General features: G+C 44.5%; 1 protein-coding gene across 41 annotated transcripts in view; it reads left to right on the top strand.

Moving 5' to 3' along the window:
• The window catches only part of Ablim1 (actin-binding LIM protein 1), a 282,612-nt gene that overhangs the window by 216,631 nt on the left and 45,764 nt on the right, over positions 1 to 20,217 (top strand). For all 41 annotated transcript variants that reach the window (NM_001362445.1, NM_001362446.1, NM_001290813.2 and 38 more), the window contains 2 exons: positions 15,111 to 15,198; positions 18,843 to 18,901. In NM_001362445.1, coding sequence (NP_001349374.1) covers positions 15,111 to 15,198; positions 18,843 to 18,901 — 147 coding nt within the window. The remainder of the gene's footprint in view (positions 1 to 15,110; positions 15,199 to 18,842; positions 18,902 to 20,217) is intronic.

The following is a 20,217-nucleotide window of genomic DNA, read 5'->3' as shown; positions in this document are numbered from 1 at the left end:
CAGTCTTGGTTCCCGCCCTGAAGGCTCCTCCAACCCTGGGGACGAAGACAAAATATTTTTAGTCTGATAGTATTCGGTAGGCAGCCAAGAACCGAACCATCTGTCCTCCACTCTGAAGAGCTCAGTGGAATGGTTTTAATGGAAATAACTTGGAAGGTGTCACACAGCTCCTCAGCCAGGCTGTTCTATGGAGAGTGTGGTTGTTATGAAGCCCTCCAGGCTGGGTAGAGTAGAGAGGCAGAGAGGAAAAAGACCAGGGTGGTCGGAGACGCTTGTGATTCCCGGGAGACTGTTTGCAACATGGATGTCACAGAATTGGAATGTACTTTCGAGATAGCAGCTTGGCAAAGAAAAGCAGTTGACAAACAGGTCCACACCCAGTCATTACAGGGCCACCTATTGGCTGTACATTGTGTGACAAGTTTAAATATTTAAAAATCTTAAAAGTCCACCTTCAAAGGTGTGCCACCGTTTAAAAAGCTATCGCTGAGATTAAATAAAGGAGACTTGTTCCTCTGTCTGTCCTACACCTGCCGGAAGCCTCTTTTAACCAAATGCAACAATTGTAGCACATGGCTCCTGGGCTCCGTCCAGCAATTGTTTCTCTTTAACCAGGAGAGAAACCTTGATTCCAAGAGGACCCTCAGGTTGCTGGGACTCCACAGTCTGACTACTCACGGTTCTTGTGCTGGAAAGGGAACCAGAAATGAGATCATAAGTAACCAGAAACCTTTAGTTTTTGCACTTGCACAAGACACAAAGATATGAACCAATTTGGCTTAGATTTCAAAATGCTGAGCTTAAAAGTAAATGTCTTCTGCTGTTAAAAAATAATAATAATAAAGGCCATGAAACCTTTGACCTTGAATGTAGGGTAGCGACTGAGTTAGGAAAGGGGCCTAGGTTTCGTGGCTCCTTTCCTGGAACCACACTAACATTTACCAAAAGCAGAGTCCCAGGAACCGCCGTAGCCTCCTGCTCAGTGTACACAGCAACACCCCCTTGGATTCCAAAGCTCGCTATCATCAGTGCGAGTCCCTGAAGAGACACCTTTTAAATTCATTTCAGCATTGGTGACACAGGCCTTTAATCCCAGCAGTCAGGAGCAGAGGCAGGCAGGGGGCTCTGTGAGTTCAAGGCCATCCTGGTCCACATAATAAGTACCAGGTCAGCCAGGGCTACACAGCAAGACCCTGTGTCAACATAAATGGATACATAAAATTAATCTTAGAGTTTGAGTGTTTAGAAGAAGAAAAATGCCCAACAGGGCACTAGAGGCCTAGTTTCTTTGTGTCACATTGTTCAGAGACAAATTTATAACATTAATAAATAGTTAGCATTCCCTTTATAGATGCACTAACCTAGCGAGCTTGGTGGAATGAATGCTTTTACAACCTTTTAGCATCATGGGACAGACAGCTTTTAGTAGCCTGAGGTGTTCTTGGGCAGGCTAAGCAGAATAAAAATGGCTTAGTCCTCAATCCAACCTAACAGTGTTTGTATGTGCTATTTATCTATCTACCTGTCTGTCCATCCAGACAGCCATCTATTATCTATCTATCTATCTATCTATCTATCTATCTATCTATCTATCTATCTATCCATCCATCCATCCATCCATCCATCCATCCATCCATCCATCCCACCCACCCACCCACCCACCCACCCACCCACCCACCCACCCATCTATCTATCTATCTATCTATCTATCTATCTATCTATCTATCTATCTATCTATCTATCTGACTTTGAGGGAATAGAAGGCTATCATCATCATCACCACCACCACCACTACCACCGCCACCACCACCACCGCCACCGCCACCACCATCCTTAAAATTGCACACTAGCTCTATAGCTTTGGAGACTTCTTCTAACTCATAGTAGGTGTATGAACAGGTGTTGGGTAGATAAGATATGAACATGCTTTCTAGAACTTTCCACCACAGAACAAGTGCAAAGACTATTGTTAACAATAAAAGTAACCACCATGAGTTAATAGCATGCCGTGGTACATGCCTTTAATCCCAGAACTCAGGAAGCAGAGACAGGTGGATTTCTGTAAGTTTGAGGATAGTCTGGTCCACAAAATGAGTTGTAGGCTGGCCAAAGCTATCATATAATGAGATTACCTCAGATCAAGATAGATAGATAGATAGATAGATAGATAGATAGATAGATAGATAGATGGATGGATGGATGGATGGATGGATGGATGGATGGATGGATGGATGGATGGATGGATGGATGGATGGATAGATAGATAGATAGATAGATAGATAGATAGATAGATAGATAGATAGATAGATAGATAGATAGACAGACCGACCAATAAAACGAATATAGGAGAAGTTGCTGAAGATCAACAATAGCAAAACTAGAGCTTAGCGAGGCTGCTAGGTTCTCAGATGCTCCCTGCAGCTGCATCTCCCATGGCACCCAGGGTGCCTTCTCCTGAATTGGAAGACACTTCTGCGGCTATCCATTGCAGACACTGATATGATGTGATCCAGGCAGTAGTGCAGTTGCCTGCCTGATCATTTCAAGTCACTTTAGAAATTAGAAATGGGAGGTATTTGCATTTCATCTAGCTCATAGGATGCTAGCAGCAGGAGGAGGGTGAAGGGGAATAGAAGCTGGCCTTGTGGCAGGCTGCAGGTCCTAGGATAATGGATCCCTTATGGGATTAAACCAGTGATTTTACTGAGAGACAATTTCATAAAAAAAAATCACTCACTCCACAGAGGTTAGAAAAACACTTTGGGGAACCATTTGGCAAAGTACTCCTAATATGATTCTTCTTCCTTAATTCCCCCAAATTCCTCTTGGATTAAAATGGTAATAGAAAGCAAACCCACTTTGGACAACAGTTTGACGGCATCACCCCATGGCCTAGCACTTCTTCCTTCTGCTGTGTATGTTTGCAAGGAAAACAAGTCTGGAATTCATGAAAGGATGGAGAGAGCCCGTGTCAGCACTGTCTTCAGAACAGCCCGAACTTTTAAGCTGCCCAGATGCCTATCAAGACTAGAAAGGACAAATAAAACATTGTAGAGATACAGAAAGAAATAAGATGTAAGTGTGAGATTTCATAAAACACAGCAAACGAATGTGGCTCAAGTAAATGTGGTGATAGAAGGCGGCCAGCCTCTGGAGGATGTGGTAAGCGTGTCTGGGTACAGACAACACGCTCTTCTTGGTTGAGTAATGGGAACAGAGTGAACGGTGTGTACGATACTTTGTCTACACTTCTGATTTGTGCACAGTTCTTGGAACATGGGAAGTCAGGGATTTTACTTTAAAAAAAAACAAAAACAAAAGCAAAGACAAAGAAGGGCCTAACTTTCTAAAGAAATTGTGGGGAGTACTTTCAAAGTCTTCTTCCTACTTTATAAGAAAGTTCAATCTGGCATGGAAAATGTGTGACATTTTTCAGGATGAGAAGGAAGAAGGTCTGCCTAAGCTAGAGCATTAGCTCAGTACCCGAAGCCCATTCTGGAAGCACCAAATTCAGATACCGCCCCAGGGCATTCATAATCCACTCTCTGGTCCCTGGTCACCCGCCAGACCTTGGTATTTCTTAATAACTGATGAGAGGACAGGGAGAAGAGGACTATATTATGTTGTTATAGGACTTATGTCACCCACTCCTGGTCTTAAGAAAAGGCGCTTTGCCTCTGAAAGGGATGGATTAGATTTGTAACGACAGACAAGCTGAAACCACGTGGGATACTGACAAAGAGTTAGGCTCAAAGCATCCCATACTGTGAACATCACCTATGGCAAGAAATAACATTGAGGGGTGACTGGGCATAGCATACAGGGCTTTTATGGCCGTGAGATTGTTCTACATAAGACTGTCATGAGAGCTACATTTCACTGGAAATTTGTCTAGACCTGTAGAATGTACAGGTACCAAGAGTGGACTCCACTGTGAGCTGTGGACACAGCGATGATCAATGTAAGCTATCAGTAACAGCAAATACAGCACTTGGGCATGCTTATTGATGGGCAAGCTGGGCAGGGTCAGGGGGATGGGCATGGGCAAGTGGGAATCCTAGTTTCTATTCAACTCTGGCATGAATCTAAGTCCACTTCAATGGCTTTTTGAAAAAGAGAAGAAAACACACTTGGGATAGTAGATTTAAAAGACTTGGCCCTAACTGCAGGGGTGTTTTGTTTTGGTGTGTGTGTGTACTACTTGGTAAAGTCCTTTCAATAAACAGAAGCAGAAGGATAAAATAAAGAATTTTAAAGATGACCTCATCTCTCTTTAGCCTTAGCAAACTCTGGAAGCAAACTTTAGGTATAGGAAGGCTTTATTTTGTACAATAAAATTCTATTTATTCTCAAAGGAACTGCAACTCTTCGCCACCTGTCCGCCCGTCTCCTTTAACTCAGTTTGGGGCACTAACTGGGTGCCCCTTAGCATTTCAGGTTACTTTATCTGTCTGGAGTTGGCTCTCTCCTTTCATCCAAAAGGAAAACAAACACAAATAAAACTAGACAGGCGAGCCATTTGTAAAATCCCCTTTAAAGCATTGAACAATCTTCATGCGGCTGCTCTCCCATGGTGTTGCGCCTGCACCTCCAGCCTTCTATGTGCTCAGGCACTTTATTCTGGAGAGGAGCCTTCTCCATCAGCATTCTGGGGTAACTATTCTGGGCCTCCAAGAGGAGTGAATACATGTGAACCTGGTTTTGACCCGTGAATGGAGTGGTTTAATCCTGCCTTCCTGGTCATGCCCCACCCTCTTTGCTCACGTATTGACAAAGAAAAAACTAATCACAGATTGTCCTCACTGCAGGTATAGATATTGATTATGCTGAGTGTGCACTTGTGTAACATCCACTGCTGTGTAGGGCAATAAAGGCATATGGCTTTCCCGTTGCCCAGATTGACAGCTTCATTGACACCACCCCATCCCCGCCCTGTTCTCAGCAACCTCTACTTCCCCTCCCTTTGCCTTTGGTAGAATTTCTTATAAATGTCTGGCTGCTTTCTCTTAGCAGGAAGTAGTCCCAGTTCATGTGGGTCTTTGGGTATATGTTTACTGCTTAGGGGTACCCCGCCCATCCCACATGCATGCTTATTTTAATATTCCATCTCTTGTTTAGCTTCTTACCAGTGGGGTCCTTTGAAGTTTAATACTTTGGGGCTGTTGTGAGTAACAAGACTACAGACTTTCTCACCCATGGCTAATGTTCTGTAGACATTAGACTTCTTTCTGCTAACTTAACACATACTAGTGAGACATTTTCCTGTTGCATGGTAAGGTTGTTCTCGGCTTTCTGAAAGACTACCAAAGAGGTTTCCTTGTGTGGCATGAGCAGCTGCTGAGCCCCAGTGTTTTCACATCCTCAGGAGCCCCTGCAGAGTCAGCTTTTCAGAGATACAGCTATTATGACACTGGAATATGACTATGGTTTTCATTTTACTTACTAATGACTAAACAGTGTTCAAAATATTTCTATGCTTATTAGACATCCATATGTCTCTTGGCTGAAGTATCTGTTTAAGTCTCTGCGGGGCAGGGGACTGGGATGTTCACAGTGGCAGACGGCTTGGCTGTCACACAGGCTTTGGGTTTGACTCCTACCACCACCATTGGCGGCAGAGCTCTTTGGGTTTTTGTCATTGTTAGTTTGGATGGTGGTCACTTGTTTGTTTTGCCTTGTTTTTCCCTCCTCTTTGGTGATGCTGGGGATTAATCAGAGCCCTCATGCATGCAGGACAGGGGCTCTTGCCCCTCTCCCTTTGCCCCCACTGTTAAGCGGGCTTCCTGGCTTCCTGGTACTACGCTGCTAGATTTACTTATAGGCTCTGGATGCAAATCACTTTTCAGATGTATGGTTTGCAAAATTTCCCCCTTGTCTCTGGTAGATCTTTCTCTCTTCATGGTATCTTTTTAAGGGAGAAGGGGAGTTTATCAGTTTTTCTTCTACAGATCAGTAGACCGTGCCCTCGGTATAACATTGAAGAAATCTTTGCCCAAAATAAGATCATGGGGACTTTCCCTGTGTCCTTATAGGAAATGTCAGACTTGGCTTTTGTCTGTGTGCCCACGCCGTGGTGGTAGTTAATGTTCTCGTGTGTTTGGCAGGACCCTCGTTGGATGTGGATGCCCAGCTTTCCCAGAAGTATTTGTCACCTTGGCAGTTGCTGGAGATCGGCTGCTCATAAATAAACGTGCGGGTTTTGTTTTTAGCCTCCCTCTCCCGTTCCACTGCTCAGAGGACACTGCTGTGTTGATTGCGTGGTGTATCCAAGTAAAGCTTTAAAACCAAGTAGCTCCAACCATCTCCACCCTCATCTTTGCTAAAATGTTCACTGATCTTGGCACTGCCGTAGGAGTTGTACCAGCCCCTCTATTTGCACACATAGTCATGCTGGAACTTTGATAGAGAATTCATTGAACGGTAGCTCTGACACATACCTGGAGTCTCAGAATGGGGAGGTAGGAGTGAGATGATCAGGAGTTCAAAGTCACCTAGAGTTTGAGGCCAGCCTGGGATACATGAGAGCCAGTCTTAAGAAGCTAACATATAAGTAAAACTTGGATGTTGCTTATGTCCCTTTGGGATGCATGTATTTATTTGCAGGTAGTATTTATTAAATACTACTAAGTGACAGAGATTACTTTAAGATGTTTAATTGTTTGGAAGGAGTCCAGAAAGTGGTAACAATGTATAAAAAACATTACTCATTTCCCTGAGATGTTGTACCTGTTTGTTTGAGAAGGGAGTTGTCTGCCCTCTCTCTGGTTTTAAGCAGGTGGCAGAAGCAAACAAGAGTTATTTTGTGTTTCCTTGTTTTTTGAAAGCAAGTTACCATCCTCCTTGTAACATAGTGGTGATATCTGCGGCACAGTCTAGAAGCTCAGGAAGACTGTAGCTGGTTAGGCCTTGGAGTTTCAGGGGGTTTTCACCCACGCAGGTTGGATTTGCACAGGCTTGTAGTGCCTTCTGGGCTTGGTGGACAGATTTATTCACCTGTGCCAGGATACAAACATGGGCCCAAGGCACACCCTCATTTGATGGTGTATCGGGAAAAGGCCTCCCGGAACAGATGAGCGGGCATCCTGGAGATCAGGCCGGTCCAGTCTCTGTGGAAACCTCTCGCAATTCAGGGAGGAAACAATGGCTGCACAGGAGCAGAGTCAGCAGCCCTGCCCTCCCACCCATGCTGAGCCGGGATCCTTGGTGCTTCCAGTCTCCCTCCCCACCCATTTTCCTGATAGGCAAGCAAACATCAGGTCCTTGTCCCTCCTCTGGCTTCCTCATCTGCTGTCAGGTGTGGGGCTTTGATTCCACCCAGAGCAATGTTTTCCTAGTGCATGGTGACCTATATTGACTCTTCGTATTTATACTTTTTTTTTTTTTAAGAGGGCTGATTTCTGGGCTCCACTCCAGGGCTACTGAATATATCTTTAAAGGGTTCCTAATTGAGAAAGCTCGTTAGATAAAGTGTTTTCCATTCAACCACATGAACTTGAGTTTGGATTCTCAGAGCCCACAAAAAAACTTGGTGTGGTGGTTTACACCTGCAATCCCAAGACGGGGAAGCTGAGGCCAGAGGGTCCCCAGAATGTATTGACTGTCCAGTCTAGCTAAATCAGTATTGTCCTTAGCCAGTCTGCCCACATTGGTGACCTCTAGGTTCAGTGAGAGATCCTGACTCAAATAATAAGGTGGAGAGCAATGCACACCCACACAGCACACACACACTCCAGTCAGCACCAAAACAAAAACCTTTTAAAAGATAAAAATAAAAGAGTCCTGGCTTTTGCTGACACACAACAGATCTGATGCTTTTAGAAGGCAGTTTGGTGAGCCTGTATTCAAAGATCAGTTCTGCATTTCCACTCTGAATGAATTGCTCATTTCAACATCAGCTCCTTCTTGCTGGACAGGTCCTCTACACAGCCCCTACCTCTTTGGAGTACTGTGAGACATGCTACTGAAAATACCTTGTATGATATCCTGCACAGAGCAAGGCTAGCTCCAAACACCTGTGATTGTAGTCAAGACCTGGGATTTAACACTGAGTCCCATGTGTCACTGTTTCTTTAAGAAGGGAGATGTTTGTGACCTATTCTTGGCCACATCTATTAAGATGCTCAGATCACAGCAGGCCCCATTTGAACCCTTTGATCAATTGTTTTAAAACCCTGATTCCCACACCATCTGCTCTGCCTTCTGGAAATAGGTGGGACATAAGTGATAAACTGACAAAGGTCAGCCTGAAGGGCTTGGGTCTGATGTCCTGTGCACTCTGTGCACACTCCGAGGAGAGGACAAAGGGAAACTAAGAGGGACAGTTGGCTGCCTGGAATCTAAATTATGGTCTCAGGAAGGGCTCCTTGATTGTGGTTCGCTCTCCCTGTTGACTATAGCCCATTCAGTTGACCAAGGGCTAGTCAGGGCCCCAGGACCCCTCCTGGGTATCAGACATTATGGAGACAAAGCTCTATTCCTACCAGCAAGAATGTCCCTCCACTCCCCAGGTGGCTTTTACTAACCCTGTCCCAGAGTGTCCCTGTCCTGGAATGTATAGTCATGTGAGATCTCACCCACAAGCAAGGTCTGACATCTGAGTGGGAGGTGAGGTTGTGCTGTCCCCACTCCAGACTTTTTCAGAAAGTGTCCCTGGGCTTCGGAAGGTAGTAACAGAATTGAGGTTCCCCGGGTACCAAACTGATTTCTGAGCCTTAGAGTTACTCCATGTCTGTAAGGAACAGAAAACTTCTTTCTTTTCTTCCAGACAGCTACAGGTCTAATAAAAACTTGGTATCTTACATGACATCTTACCATAGGTAGCATTTCCTCCGAATTCCAGATTATGTATTAAAAATTGACTAAATTTTGTAATAACTAACAATATGTTTTTGATGGCACTGTGAACGGTGACTGGTTGTTGTTGTTGTTGTTTGGTTTTGTATATTTAACATTTTTGGATGGACAGGAAATCCAGCTAGGTAATCAAGCTGTGCATTTCTTGTGGCATCCAGTGCTAGCTGGAATGGATATAGTCTTTTAATAGGAATTTCTAAAATTCTTTTATTTCTTTTTGAGGCAGGGTCTCACTGTGAAGCCTTGGTTGGCCCAAACTTGGTTGCTATGTAGCTCAGGCTAGTTTCTGACTCTCAGAGATCTGCCTTGCTTCTGTCTCCCAAGTATGTTTTTATATGTGTTTTAAGTAGTTAAAAAGCTGGCATGAGGTTATTAAGGTTTCTTTGTCTCGTTAGTTGTTTTTTTTTTGTTTGTTTGTTTTTTGAGACATGGCCTGGCTGAGAGCTCATTAGTAGCCCAGGGTGGCTCTGTGGTAGTCCTCTTTCCTTCACCTCTAAGGCCCTTGGATTACAGATGTGAGCCACTGTGCCTGGAGAATTTTCAGAGTTGTTTTGCTGTTTTGTTTTCTTTTGTTTTTGTTTTTGTTTTTGTTTTCTCCAATGGAGAATAGACTTTCCAGAACTCTGGCATGTGATGGCATTGCTAGTGTCTCAGGCTTAGGCATAGCTAGGGTTGCAAGCTGTGTGCCTGGAGCTGGTACCTGGCAAACCACTCAAGCTGTTACCTTCTACCACAGAGCCTGTGCTGTGCTTTGCACAAGCTTGCACCTCTATGAGAAGTTATGTCTGCCCCGTTTGCTATTTATTGCTCATTAGCTGAAGAACTTTCCCTTTTAAAACAGTCTCCAGTTTAAAAGTTATTGGTCCATTTGCATATGATTTGCATATGGCCCTACCTGGTGTTCAGCTCTGTACTCAGGGCTTGTCTGTGAACTGCCCCGGGCATCTATATAAAGAGAAAGGAAACAGGGGTTGGTAACTCACCCACCCAGAGTAGAGGCCCTCTTGTCCTTGCCCTGGGGCCTGCAGAAAGTTCAAAACTGTTATTTGTTTCTCAGAGTCTCCACTGGACATGGATCTGTTGATGCATTTGGCCTGCGAAGGTGGAGCAAGCACATTGAAAGATGGCTATCCCTCTCAATGGGGTGACAGCTACTGATTTACAGAGTAGAGCCTGGCCTCACGGCCATCTCTGCAACTGTGCATCTGTGACAGTCTCTCCTTTGTGGTCACCAACACTGTGTAGAATTCTGACAAACTTCATACTTTGGTTTTCTTCTCAGCCTTACCAGTTTGATGGGGAAAAAAAAAATCAAATCATGTTTTCCTGGTTATCACTGCTAGGGTTGAACTAACTAACTTGACTTATTAACTAACTTACTTCTAACTAACTGACTAACTTACTAACTAGCTTACTTGTCCCCTTTCTTTCCCTCTTTTTTCTCCTCCTCCTCTTCCTCCCCTGTTGGGATTTTTTCTGTGTGAATTATTCACATTTTCTTTGGAAATTGCCCTTTGCCCATATTGGCATTTATGTCTCAGGACAGGCACTCCTCAGACATGCTGATTAATGCTTTGCCAGAAACAGGTGACAGAACTTTTCTTTTAATTTTCTGTTTAGAGAGTTGTATTTTTATATACAGATCAGCATTATTTCTCTTTAATATTTTTAATTTTTTGCCTTTCTATCCTATTTATTAAACAAACCTATGCACCCTAGTAGTTCTATAATTTTAAACAAACCTATGCATCTAGTAGTTCTATAATTTTATTTCCATTTGGGGCTTTGTGAGCTCATAAAATTTATGTTTTATTTGGTTGTGTCAGAAACTGAGATTTCTGTTTCTGTAAGTGGATGACTAGCTCTCTCACCCCTTATTAGAAACCTACTATTTCAGTCATTTGGAATATCATTGTGATGCTCAAATTTATACACAGACAGCTGCTTCCAGTCATCTTTCCTATGCTGTTATCACTGTACCTTAATTATCTTAGTCTTAGAATTTTTAAATCAAGAAGGGGAAAAAAGTCTCTTTGCTAATCTCTTTTTGAAAATATGTATTTTTGTGGGTTTTTTCCCCTTAGGAATGTGTAGGAATGCCGTCAAGAATGATAAAGGAAATGCCTGTGGGTGGTTTGTTGTTGTTGTTGTTTGTTTGTTTGTTTTGGGGTCTTTTGGGTTTTTTTTTTTTTTCCTTTTTTGGTTTTTCAAACAGGGTTTCTCTGTATAGCCCTGGCTGTCCTGGAACTCACTTTTGTAGACCAGGCTGGCCTCGAACTCAGAAATCCACCTGCCTCTGCCTCCTAAGTGCTGGGATTAAAGGCGTGCGCCACCATGCCCGGCACCTGTGGGTGTTTTAATTGGGAATATACTATATTAGCAGGCATTTGTAGATAAGCCAACATTTCGACAACACTTAGTAAAATTAGAGTTACTTCTATTAAGGTCTTTATGTAAGTTGTGTCTTTATACACACCATGCTTTGCATGGTTGATTTGTTGCTGTTACGAATTGGAATCCACTTTTCCATGGCATTTTCATGAATAGGAAATAATGGGGTGTGTGTTTAGTTACTTCACAAAATTCTTTTATTGGTGACTTTTCTATACTTATTTATTTTTCTTGCATTCTCATATTGGCTTGGGCACCAAATCTTTAGTGTGGTGTCTTAGGATTTCTTTTCCTGCACAAACATCGTGACCAAGAAGCAAGTTGGGGAGGAAAGGGTTTATTCGGCTTACACTTCCATACTGCTATTCATCACCAAAGGAAGTCAGGACTGGAACTCAAGCAGGGCAGGAAGCAGGAGCTGATGCAGAGGCCATGGAGGGATGTTTTTTACTGGCTTGCTTCCCCTGGCTTGCTCAGTCTGCTCTCTTATAGAATCCAAGACTACCAGCCCAGGGATGGTCCCACCCACAAGGGGCCTTTCCCCCTTGATCACTAATTGAGAAAATGCCTTACAGTTAGATCTCATGGAGGCATTTCCCCAACTGAACTCCTTTCTCTGTGATAACTCCAGCCTGTGTCAAGTTGACACACAAAACCAGCCAGAACAATTGACCCCTTGTCAACTTGACACACAAACACGTCACTATTAGGCCTCAACCCTTATATCCTTATTCATCCTCAAGATCTAAATAATTTTAAAGGTCCCGCAGTCTTTACATATTAAAAGTTCAAGTCCTTTAAAATATCCAATATCTTTTAAAATTCAAAGTCTTTTAAAAATTCAACGTCTCTTAACTGTGGGCTCCACTAAAATACTTTCTTCCTTCAAGAGGGAAAAATATCATGGCACAGTCACAATCAAAAGCAAAATCAAATTCCAACCGTGCAAAGTCTGGGACTCACTCACAATCTTCTGGGTTCCTCCAAGGGCTTGGGTCACTTCTCCAGCCCTGCCCTTTGTAGCACACACGTTTTCTTCTAGGCTCCAGCTGCCTGTACTCTACTGCTGCTGCTGTTCTTGATGGTCATCTCATGGTGTTAGCATCTCCAAAACACTGCTGTCTTCCACTGCAACTAGGCTTTACCAATAACCTCTCCTAGGTTCTCTTCATGATACCAAGCCTCAGCTACTTTGCATGACCCCTTCAGTCCTGGGCCATCAATTGCAACTGAGGCTGCACCCTCACCAATGGCCTTCCGTGGCTTCTCACAGTGCCAGGCCTCCGCTGCTCTCTGTGGCACCTTCATGCCTTCAAAACCAGTACCACCTGGATGACTCTTATACATTACTAAGCCCAGCCACAGCACAAGGAACAACCTTGGCTATCTTTGGAACACAGCCTGTGTGCTCTCAGAAAACACTTCCCAGAAGATGTCACCTCAATGATGCTGGTCTCTTCTTAATCACCGCTAATTGCTTAGCTCCAGCTAATCAGCATCAATAGTCCCAGTAATGCAAAAGTTTCACTTTAGTAGTTCTGGTATCTTGTTAATCTCAGCTGATTCTTCAGCCCCAGCTAACCAGAACCACAGAATCTTCACAATCAAAACAGCAATGGCCCTGATAAGAGTCTTTAATCTTTTCTCTTAAATTTCACAAGCCAGGCCTCCATCTTCTGCACTGTTCTCAACATTATCTTCCAAGCTCCTACACAATAACATCCCACAGAGCTCTTAACACCGAATGGATCTTCTAGCCTAAAGTTCCAAAGTCCTTCCACAGTCCTCCCCCAAAACATGGTCAGGTTGTCACAGGAATACCCCACTATGCTGGTACCAATTCGTCTTGGTCATGATGTTTTGTCCAGGAATAGAAACCCTGACTTGGACAGGTGGTATTAATAAACATCAGTATTTTAGTCTTAATCCTGTGCCTAGTTAGAATGTTTCTAGCATTTCTGTACAAGCTAAGGCAAATCAACCATATCCACCTGGAGAAGTTTCTCTGTGGCCATAGCTCATTGAGAGCTGTGCCTTTTACCACAGATGACAGCAGATTCCTGCTAAGGTCTCATTAGTCCTTTGCTTCTGGGAGGACCCAGAGATTGCTCAAACTAACTTGAACCTCTGGGTAGTCGTCCAGCAAAGCCAGCCTGGCTTAGAAACTGAGTCAAAGCTTTCTTCTTCCTTCTTCTCATACCTTATTTTGTATATGTCAAGGGCAAAAGTTGCTTTGTGTTCATAAACCTTCTCTTTCCACTTGCAACCCTGTCCCATTCTCTTCTCCAAAGAAAACTGAGGTTTTTAAAGTAATAAGAAATATCTTATAGACTACATGTCCACCAGTTCTGAGACCTTTTGGGCAGATGTCACTGAAAAGTACCATGGTGTTGTTTCCATTTAAAATATCTCTAGTAGCCTTTTCTGGTTGAGCATCTTGGGTGGCCTTCCACCGTGACCTTGCTCTGTGGCTGCTGATTGGCCTGAAGCTTCTACAGGAGGATGTGAGACAGGAATCAGACCAAGCCTCTGAGTTCCTGGTGAGGTTTCACAGTGGTCCGCAGCAGGAAGAAGCCAACTCTTTCTCAGGCGCGCCACTGCCCACTGAACATCAGGTTAGTTGAAGAGAAATGCTTTCTCCGAGCATATTTGATTATTCTGAGGTAGAGTCTTTGCTGTGAATGAAGGATCCTGTTTTGGTCAGGCTTGCTTTTAGACCATGACACTAATAGAACCTGACACCTGTCTAGAGAATTGTCCTTGTGTCCAGTGGCACTTTGCCCAGCCCCTGCTGTGATGACATCTGTCATATTTAGGTTTGTAAAATGCTAGAGAATTCTGTAGAGCCTCCTCAGAAAATGCCTTCTCTGAGATCTCTGACAATAAGACCCTGTTAAAGTATGGATGTAAGCAGCATAAAAGAGAATCTCAGTTTTACCACAAAGGCAGTAAATGATGTTTTTTAAAAGGACTTTCAGTCCTTGGTACAAGCTGGATACAGCTGATTATTTTCTGAGAACTTAGCCAAGGTTAAATTGTGTGTGTGCGCGTGTGCGCGCAGGTGCAAGTTCATATGTGTGTGTATGTGTGCACATATTTGTGTGCCCATGCACATGTGTGTGTACCTGTGCACATGTGTGTGTACCCGTGCACATGTGTGTGTGCTTATACACATGTGTGTGCTTGTGCACATATTTGTGTGTCCATGCACATGTGTGTGTACCCATGCACATGTGTGTGTGCCCATGCACATGTGTGCATGTATCTGGAGCCTTGAGGTCATGTTCAGATCCATACACTTGGCTTTTTGAGGTAGCTTTTGTAGCTTGGCCCTGAACTTGCCAAGCAGGCTAGGCCGGTGGCACATGAGCCCCAGGGATCCATGTGTCTCCACCTCCATGGTACCTTCCCTGGCCATTGGATGCCAGGTGCTTGTTAACTGGGCATTCTTCCCATCCCAGTGCCACTGGTTTTTAGTGGGTTAATACTACCCAGCTTTAACCTCCACTATAAACTACTATGTTAGTCGTAAGGTGGAGCTTTGGGAAGACACAGTGGATGTCTCTCATGTTTGAGTTGTATGACCGACAACCCTTCAAAAAAACCTAGATCAAGAAGGATTAGGTGCCAGAAACCTGAAGAGACAAGGCCACCGTCATTCTGGGGATGAGCTGCCCTGAGAGCCCCTTTCAGGCCCGGTGAGGCCAACATTTTACCATTTGGGCCAACAGAGTGGGGAGTCTGGCCAACCTGACAATTACTTTTTCTTCCTCAGAATCTTCTCTTCCAAGCCTTCAAGTCCAAACATGGGGGTCGGAGCCATTTAATAGACTGAGCTTGGTGTCTTCTGTTTTTGTCTTTTGTAGGCAGGCGACAAGCATTATCATCCCAGCTGCGCACGATGCAGCAGATGCAATCAGATGTTCACAGAAGGGGAAGAAATGTATCTGCAAGGTAAGACGGACTGAAGAGCAGCCTGGGTCCGCCCTGCTTGAGAGCGACGACCTCACCGTGTTGGCTGGGCTGCATATTATAGAGAAGGGATCTTGTTAGCTGAGCAGTTACTAAATCCATCGGGCATGTGCTAGAGCTACCTCATCACTGAGCATTAATCAGACGAGCAATTGGCACACCGCAGTGAGTGAGCCCCAGGGCCTGTTACTGAGTAAGTTCACAGTGCTGCTTAGAAAGACTGGCTTCTGACCCTGTGGATGTGAGCGACCGGTGAGGGTCAGCAGTTGTTTCTCCAACTCTTCCCAGGAGTATGATTGGGGAAACAAAAGATCAAAGGAGAGAGAAAGTATTTTAGCCATTTCCAGAAGTGTTGCTTTTGTGGGGGAGGGCTACTCTGCCTTTTCTCCTCTCATGGGCCCTCGAGGAAGGCCTGTCAAGTCCAAGTCTGCTGGCGACTGGGTTTTGAAGAATAATGTCACAGACATTGTTGCACCCACGAAGAGGATGTGGTGAGATGGGGAATGAAAAGGGACCCACCCACATCCCTTTGAGAGGGAGGGGCTTGTGGTGGCAACTTTTTAAAATTAAAAATAATACTCTTGAGGAATGTCTCCCAGGTAAAACTGCAACAGGCTCTGGTCCCTTCTAGAATATTCCAAAGCATCTTGGAGAAGCCATAAGCACAGATTCTCTTCCAGTCAGATAGCACCGTGATTGTAAGCATTCTGCTATTTATAGCTGGAAGAGTCATTAATTAGACGAGGGTTTATCAGTGCAATTAGCTCAAGCTGTAAGAGAGAGCCATTGCTCGCTTGGCTTGGTAATTACGGGGTCTTGGTCGCCTCAGCGAGTCATCTCCTCACTCTGTTTTACACACAACGCCACTTGTGACTTTAATGAGTACTTTGCTTTGCTTTCTCGGTTTTGTTTTTGTACAACAGAGAAGTGTCTCTAGACATGAATGTCAAACGTTAAAACACAGGCGTGACTTCTCTCGCCTTTAAAAATTCGCACGAGTCTAGAAAATGCCAGTCCAGTCGGTGCCTTTTCAGGTCTAGCCTGAAAAGCTGTGGCAAACACAGCACTGAGTGTTGAAGGGCCGCGGGATGGCAAGCCACGGGTGCCACATCTGTGGTCTCTGGAGGCTTCACAGGACACATCTTCCCACAGATTGGTGGCACATCTGCATTGGTGATGGGCAGGTGCCACTTTGCACTTTATTTATTTGTATTTATTTTTTTCAGAAAGCCTGGTTAGGTCTGTATGCATCTCCAGGCCTGGTTTGTTTTTTTTTTTTTAAAGATTTATTTATTTATTATATGTAAGTACACTGTAGCTGTCTTCAGACATTCCAGAAGAGGGAGTCAGATCTCATTACGGATGGTTGTGAGCCACCATGTGGTTGCTGGGACTTGAACTCCGGACCTTTGGAAGAGCAGTCGGGTGCTCTTACCCACTGAGCCATCTCACCAGCCCCTCCAGGCCTGGTTTTAAGTATTAATGCACCAATTACAGGCTCCCAAGTACATGGAAGCCTGTGTCTGCTAGGAACGGAGAAACACAGGCTACAGTGTGCTCTCTCTGGGTCCAGATGCTAAACAGAAAGGGGTTCCAGCTGTGCACAAATATACCAACCTCCCAAATGAGCTGCATTCAGACCCCCAGGGCGCTTCTAAGTTTTCTCTGGAGTGGAGCTGGGTTACTGCTACCTGCTCTCTTGGCACACCTTCGAGAATAAGCTTCGTTTCCCTCAGCATCTGATGCTCTCTGGGGTCACAGGTCACATTCCCAGTGTGTTTGACCTTTGGAGAACAATGCTGACATTGAGTGTGGACTGTGTCCTGTCTGGTGCCTTCTGCTTAGTAGAACCTCCCAGAGAATGCTTCTCCTGACCTGCCCATGACCCTTTGGTTCTCCATATCCACATTTAGAGATTTCCTGTGCTTTATAGTTAGAGTGTGAGCCGATGTTAATATTGAAGGGACCTGCATGTCTGTCTGGTTTTTGTTTGACCTACCCCCTTTCTCCTTCTTCTCCCCACCCCCCCTTCTCCTCCTCTTCTGTGTCAATGATGCGAAGTAGAAATGATTATTCGATAGAGATTGAAATATTATTCTGCTGTAGAATATATTTCCTTGTCTTTGATAGTATTTTAGCTCAGCAGAAAATATTATTCATGAGTTAATTTGGCGACTTCTGGTATACAGAGGTTGCTGCTTGGGAGTCAAAGTTGAGAAGATGCTGTACAGATACAAAGACTGGTGTGGCTTCTGAGACTCTGAGGTGCCAGTCACTAACGAGCCAGTAATTTCACTAGTTTGAGTCTTTCCAAGTGATCTGTGTTCTTCAGACCCTCCATGTCTGAAGAAATACATGTGTGGACACAGAATTGACATATCATCCTTTCCTGTGGTCGTACATGTATATGATACCTGTTATGTATGCATCCAGTCTTACACAATCATAGCACAGGGGCTGAAGTTTCAAGATAAGGACTTTAAGCTTTTTTAAAAAATGGAACAGAGTTTATTTAGGGCATGGGGAGGGGAATTGAGGATGGAGTAGAGATAGAGAAAGGCAGAGAGAGGGAGAGGGGACAGGGGACAGGTTGGGGGAGGGGGAAGGGGAGTGGACAGAGTAGAGAGGGGAGAGGAGAGGCCAGCCAGGAACATGTAGAGAGAGAGGGGAGAGGGGAATAGGGAAGAGAAGAAGGGACAGAGAGGGTGAGAGTAGGAGAGTAAGAGCATAAGAGAGACTTCCAGCTTTTTAATTCTTTGATACCTGTGTCACCCATGAAGGTTCTTCGAAGTCTGAGAAAGGGAGATCTTAGAAGCAGGAACAGAAAATCCACCTCGGTCATTACTTGACTCATTGAAGCCAAAGGATTTTGTTCCTGTTACTTAATTAAAAAGTTGAAAGATTTATAAACTAAGTTTAACAACGTTGCCAGTTGATCTGATTTCTCCTCTAAGTGTGGGCAACTATAGAAATAGAAGAATGAGGGGTGAGAGGCGCCTCAGTGGTTAAGAGCACTATTTGCTCTTCCAGAGGTCCCAAGTTCGATTCCTAGCAACCACATAGTGGCTTACAATCATCTGCAAAAGAATCGGATGCCCTCTTCTGGTGTGTCTGAAGACAGCGACAGTGTACTCACATATATAAAATAAAATAAATAATCCTAAAAAAAAAAAAAAAATGAAAGCTTCAGTAGGTTTTACACCTGGACCTGGGCCATTGAGTTTGACTCTACTTCTCTTCATTAAGTGGCTTGGGTGTTTTGATGGTTACTTATGTAAACATGGCTTTAATTCTAAGATCAAGTAGAACCAGTAGTAAGGACTCAGGTCTCAGGTGTTACTTTTTAAAGAACAATGATTTATGTTTTAAAAAGAAAGACAATGTAACCCTATTAAAAGGGAAACATCTCTTGTGTGAGGCTGCTCTCAGACTCCATTCTGTGGCCCTCCATTGTGCCCTGTGTACAGCAAGTTCAGAACTCACTCAAAGGGTAGAGTTGACTTCACGGTCAGAGGTCACATGTGGGACCCTGTGCTGGGGAGGGAGGGGTCTGTGGAAAGTCTGCTTAACAGGACTGTGCCTTCTTTCCATTTCCTCTATTCCCACAGTTCATTCTGTCTTTCCAGGTTCTACCGTGTGGCATCCCGACTGTAAGCAGTCCACTAAGACAGAGGAGAAGCTGCGGGTAAGGAAGGGGTCAGAATGGGATGCTCTGGAGGTCACCACTGTGTGCTCACTAGTTCCTGGGCTTTGGGGAAGTGCTTCTCATGGGCTCTTTTTTTTTTTTTTTTTTTTTTTTTTTTTTTCCTTTATAGAAAACCTGAGGCCAAAGTCCAAATGGCCAACTAAGAGGGTTCCCTCCCACCATAAATATGTTCTATTGTTGTTCTTAAGCTTGTGTTGGACTCTGTTGGCCTTATCTTGGCAGTCAGTGACTTAGGAAAGTACCCAAAAGTCGTACAGCTAGGGGAAAATGATTCATCAAGTAGCCATGGTAACCCTCTTGGCTTAAACCACCATGCACTGTTTTGCCCCAGACTCTGTAACTATTGCTTAGCTCTGGTGTGTTTTGCTCATTTCTGAAATCCAAATTCAAAAGAGCAGCCTCTAGCTCCAAAGGATACAAGTCACTCAGGCATAAAACCTTATGCTTATGGCAAGGATAATGCTGCCATCAGCTCTATGATTGGTCAGTCCTCAGAGCCGTCCTAGAGGGCAGAGTTCCACTTCCGGAGTTGTAAAGCCCAGACTCTAACCTAGAGCCTGGCCTTGGTCCAGATTTTCACGCAGGGCTGACTTTTCCTCACAGTGATAATCAGGCTTGATCCCAGCCCCTCTGTTAAGAGTCCCAGGGGAAGGAAAATGGAGTCTGACTTTAATCTTCTTGCTGTCCCAAGGAAAGAATGGTTTAGATTTATTTTTGAGCTGGACTCAAGACTCATGAACCCCCTGGGCCTACCCTTAGGCGGCGCCCATCAAAGGAACAGTTAGTGGATTTTTCAGGTCCCTTCGCTGCCCCCTCTGGACTTGTAGGCCCTGTTTTCTTATCTCCTTTTGACTCTCATCACTGGCATACATGCATGCACGGGAGCCTTTACTTTGTATTTTGTTATTAGCGGCAGGCTTTACGTAGAGGAAAGAGAAAATCTCGGAATAATTGAGGGCCAGGGGAAAGCAGAGGGATGTGCCTGCCGATATCGGAACGGTTTTCCCTGCTTCTGACATGCAGCTTCAGTATACACACACACACACACACACACACACGCACACACACACGCACACACAGCTAATAACTAATGGCCCCCTAAGTCCATTCATCCACCAGGTAGACTGAGCTTGGAATTTGGAGGAAGCACGGGTATTCAAGCAACAGGCTACCTTCCCAGAGCGTTGGCACTGGTGCCTGTGGACACTTTGTTCCAGGGATATAAAACTGCACTGGGGCTCCTGCCCAAAAACCACCCAAGGAGCCAGGCATCCATCCATCCCACCTCTACAGGG

This window comes from Mus musculus, chromosome 19, assembly GCF_000001635.26.
Source record: "Mus musculus strain C57BL/6J chromosome 19, GRCm38.p6 C57BL/6J".
NCBI lineage: Eukaryota > Metazoa > Chordata > Mammalia > Rodentia > Muridae > Mus > Mus musculus.
Note: the sequence above shows the minus strand (reverse complement) of the source record. Positions and strands in the feature narration are given on the sequence as shown.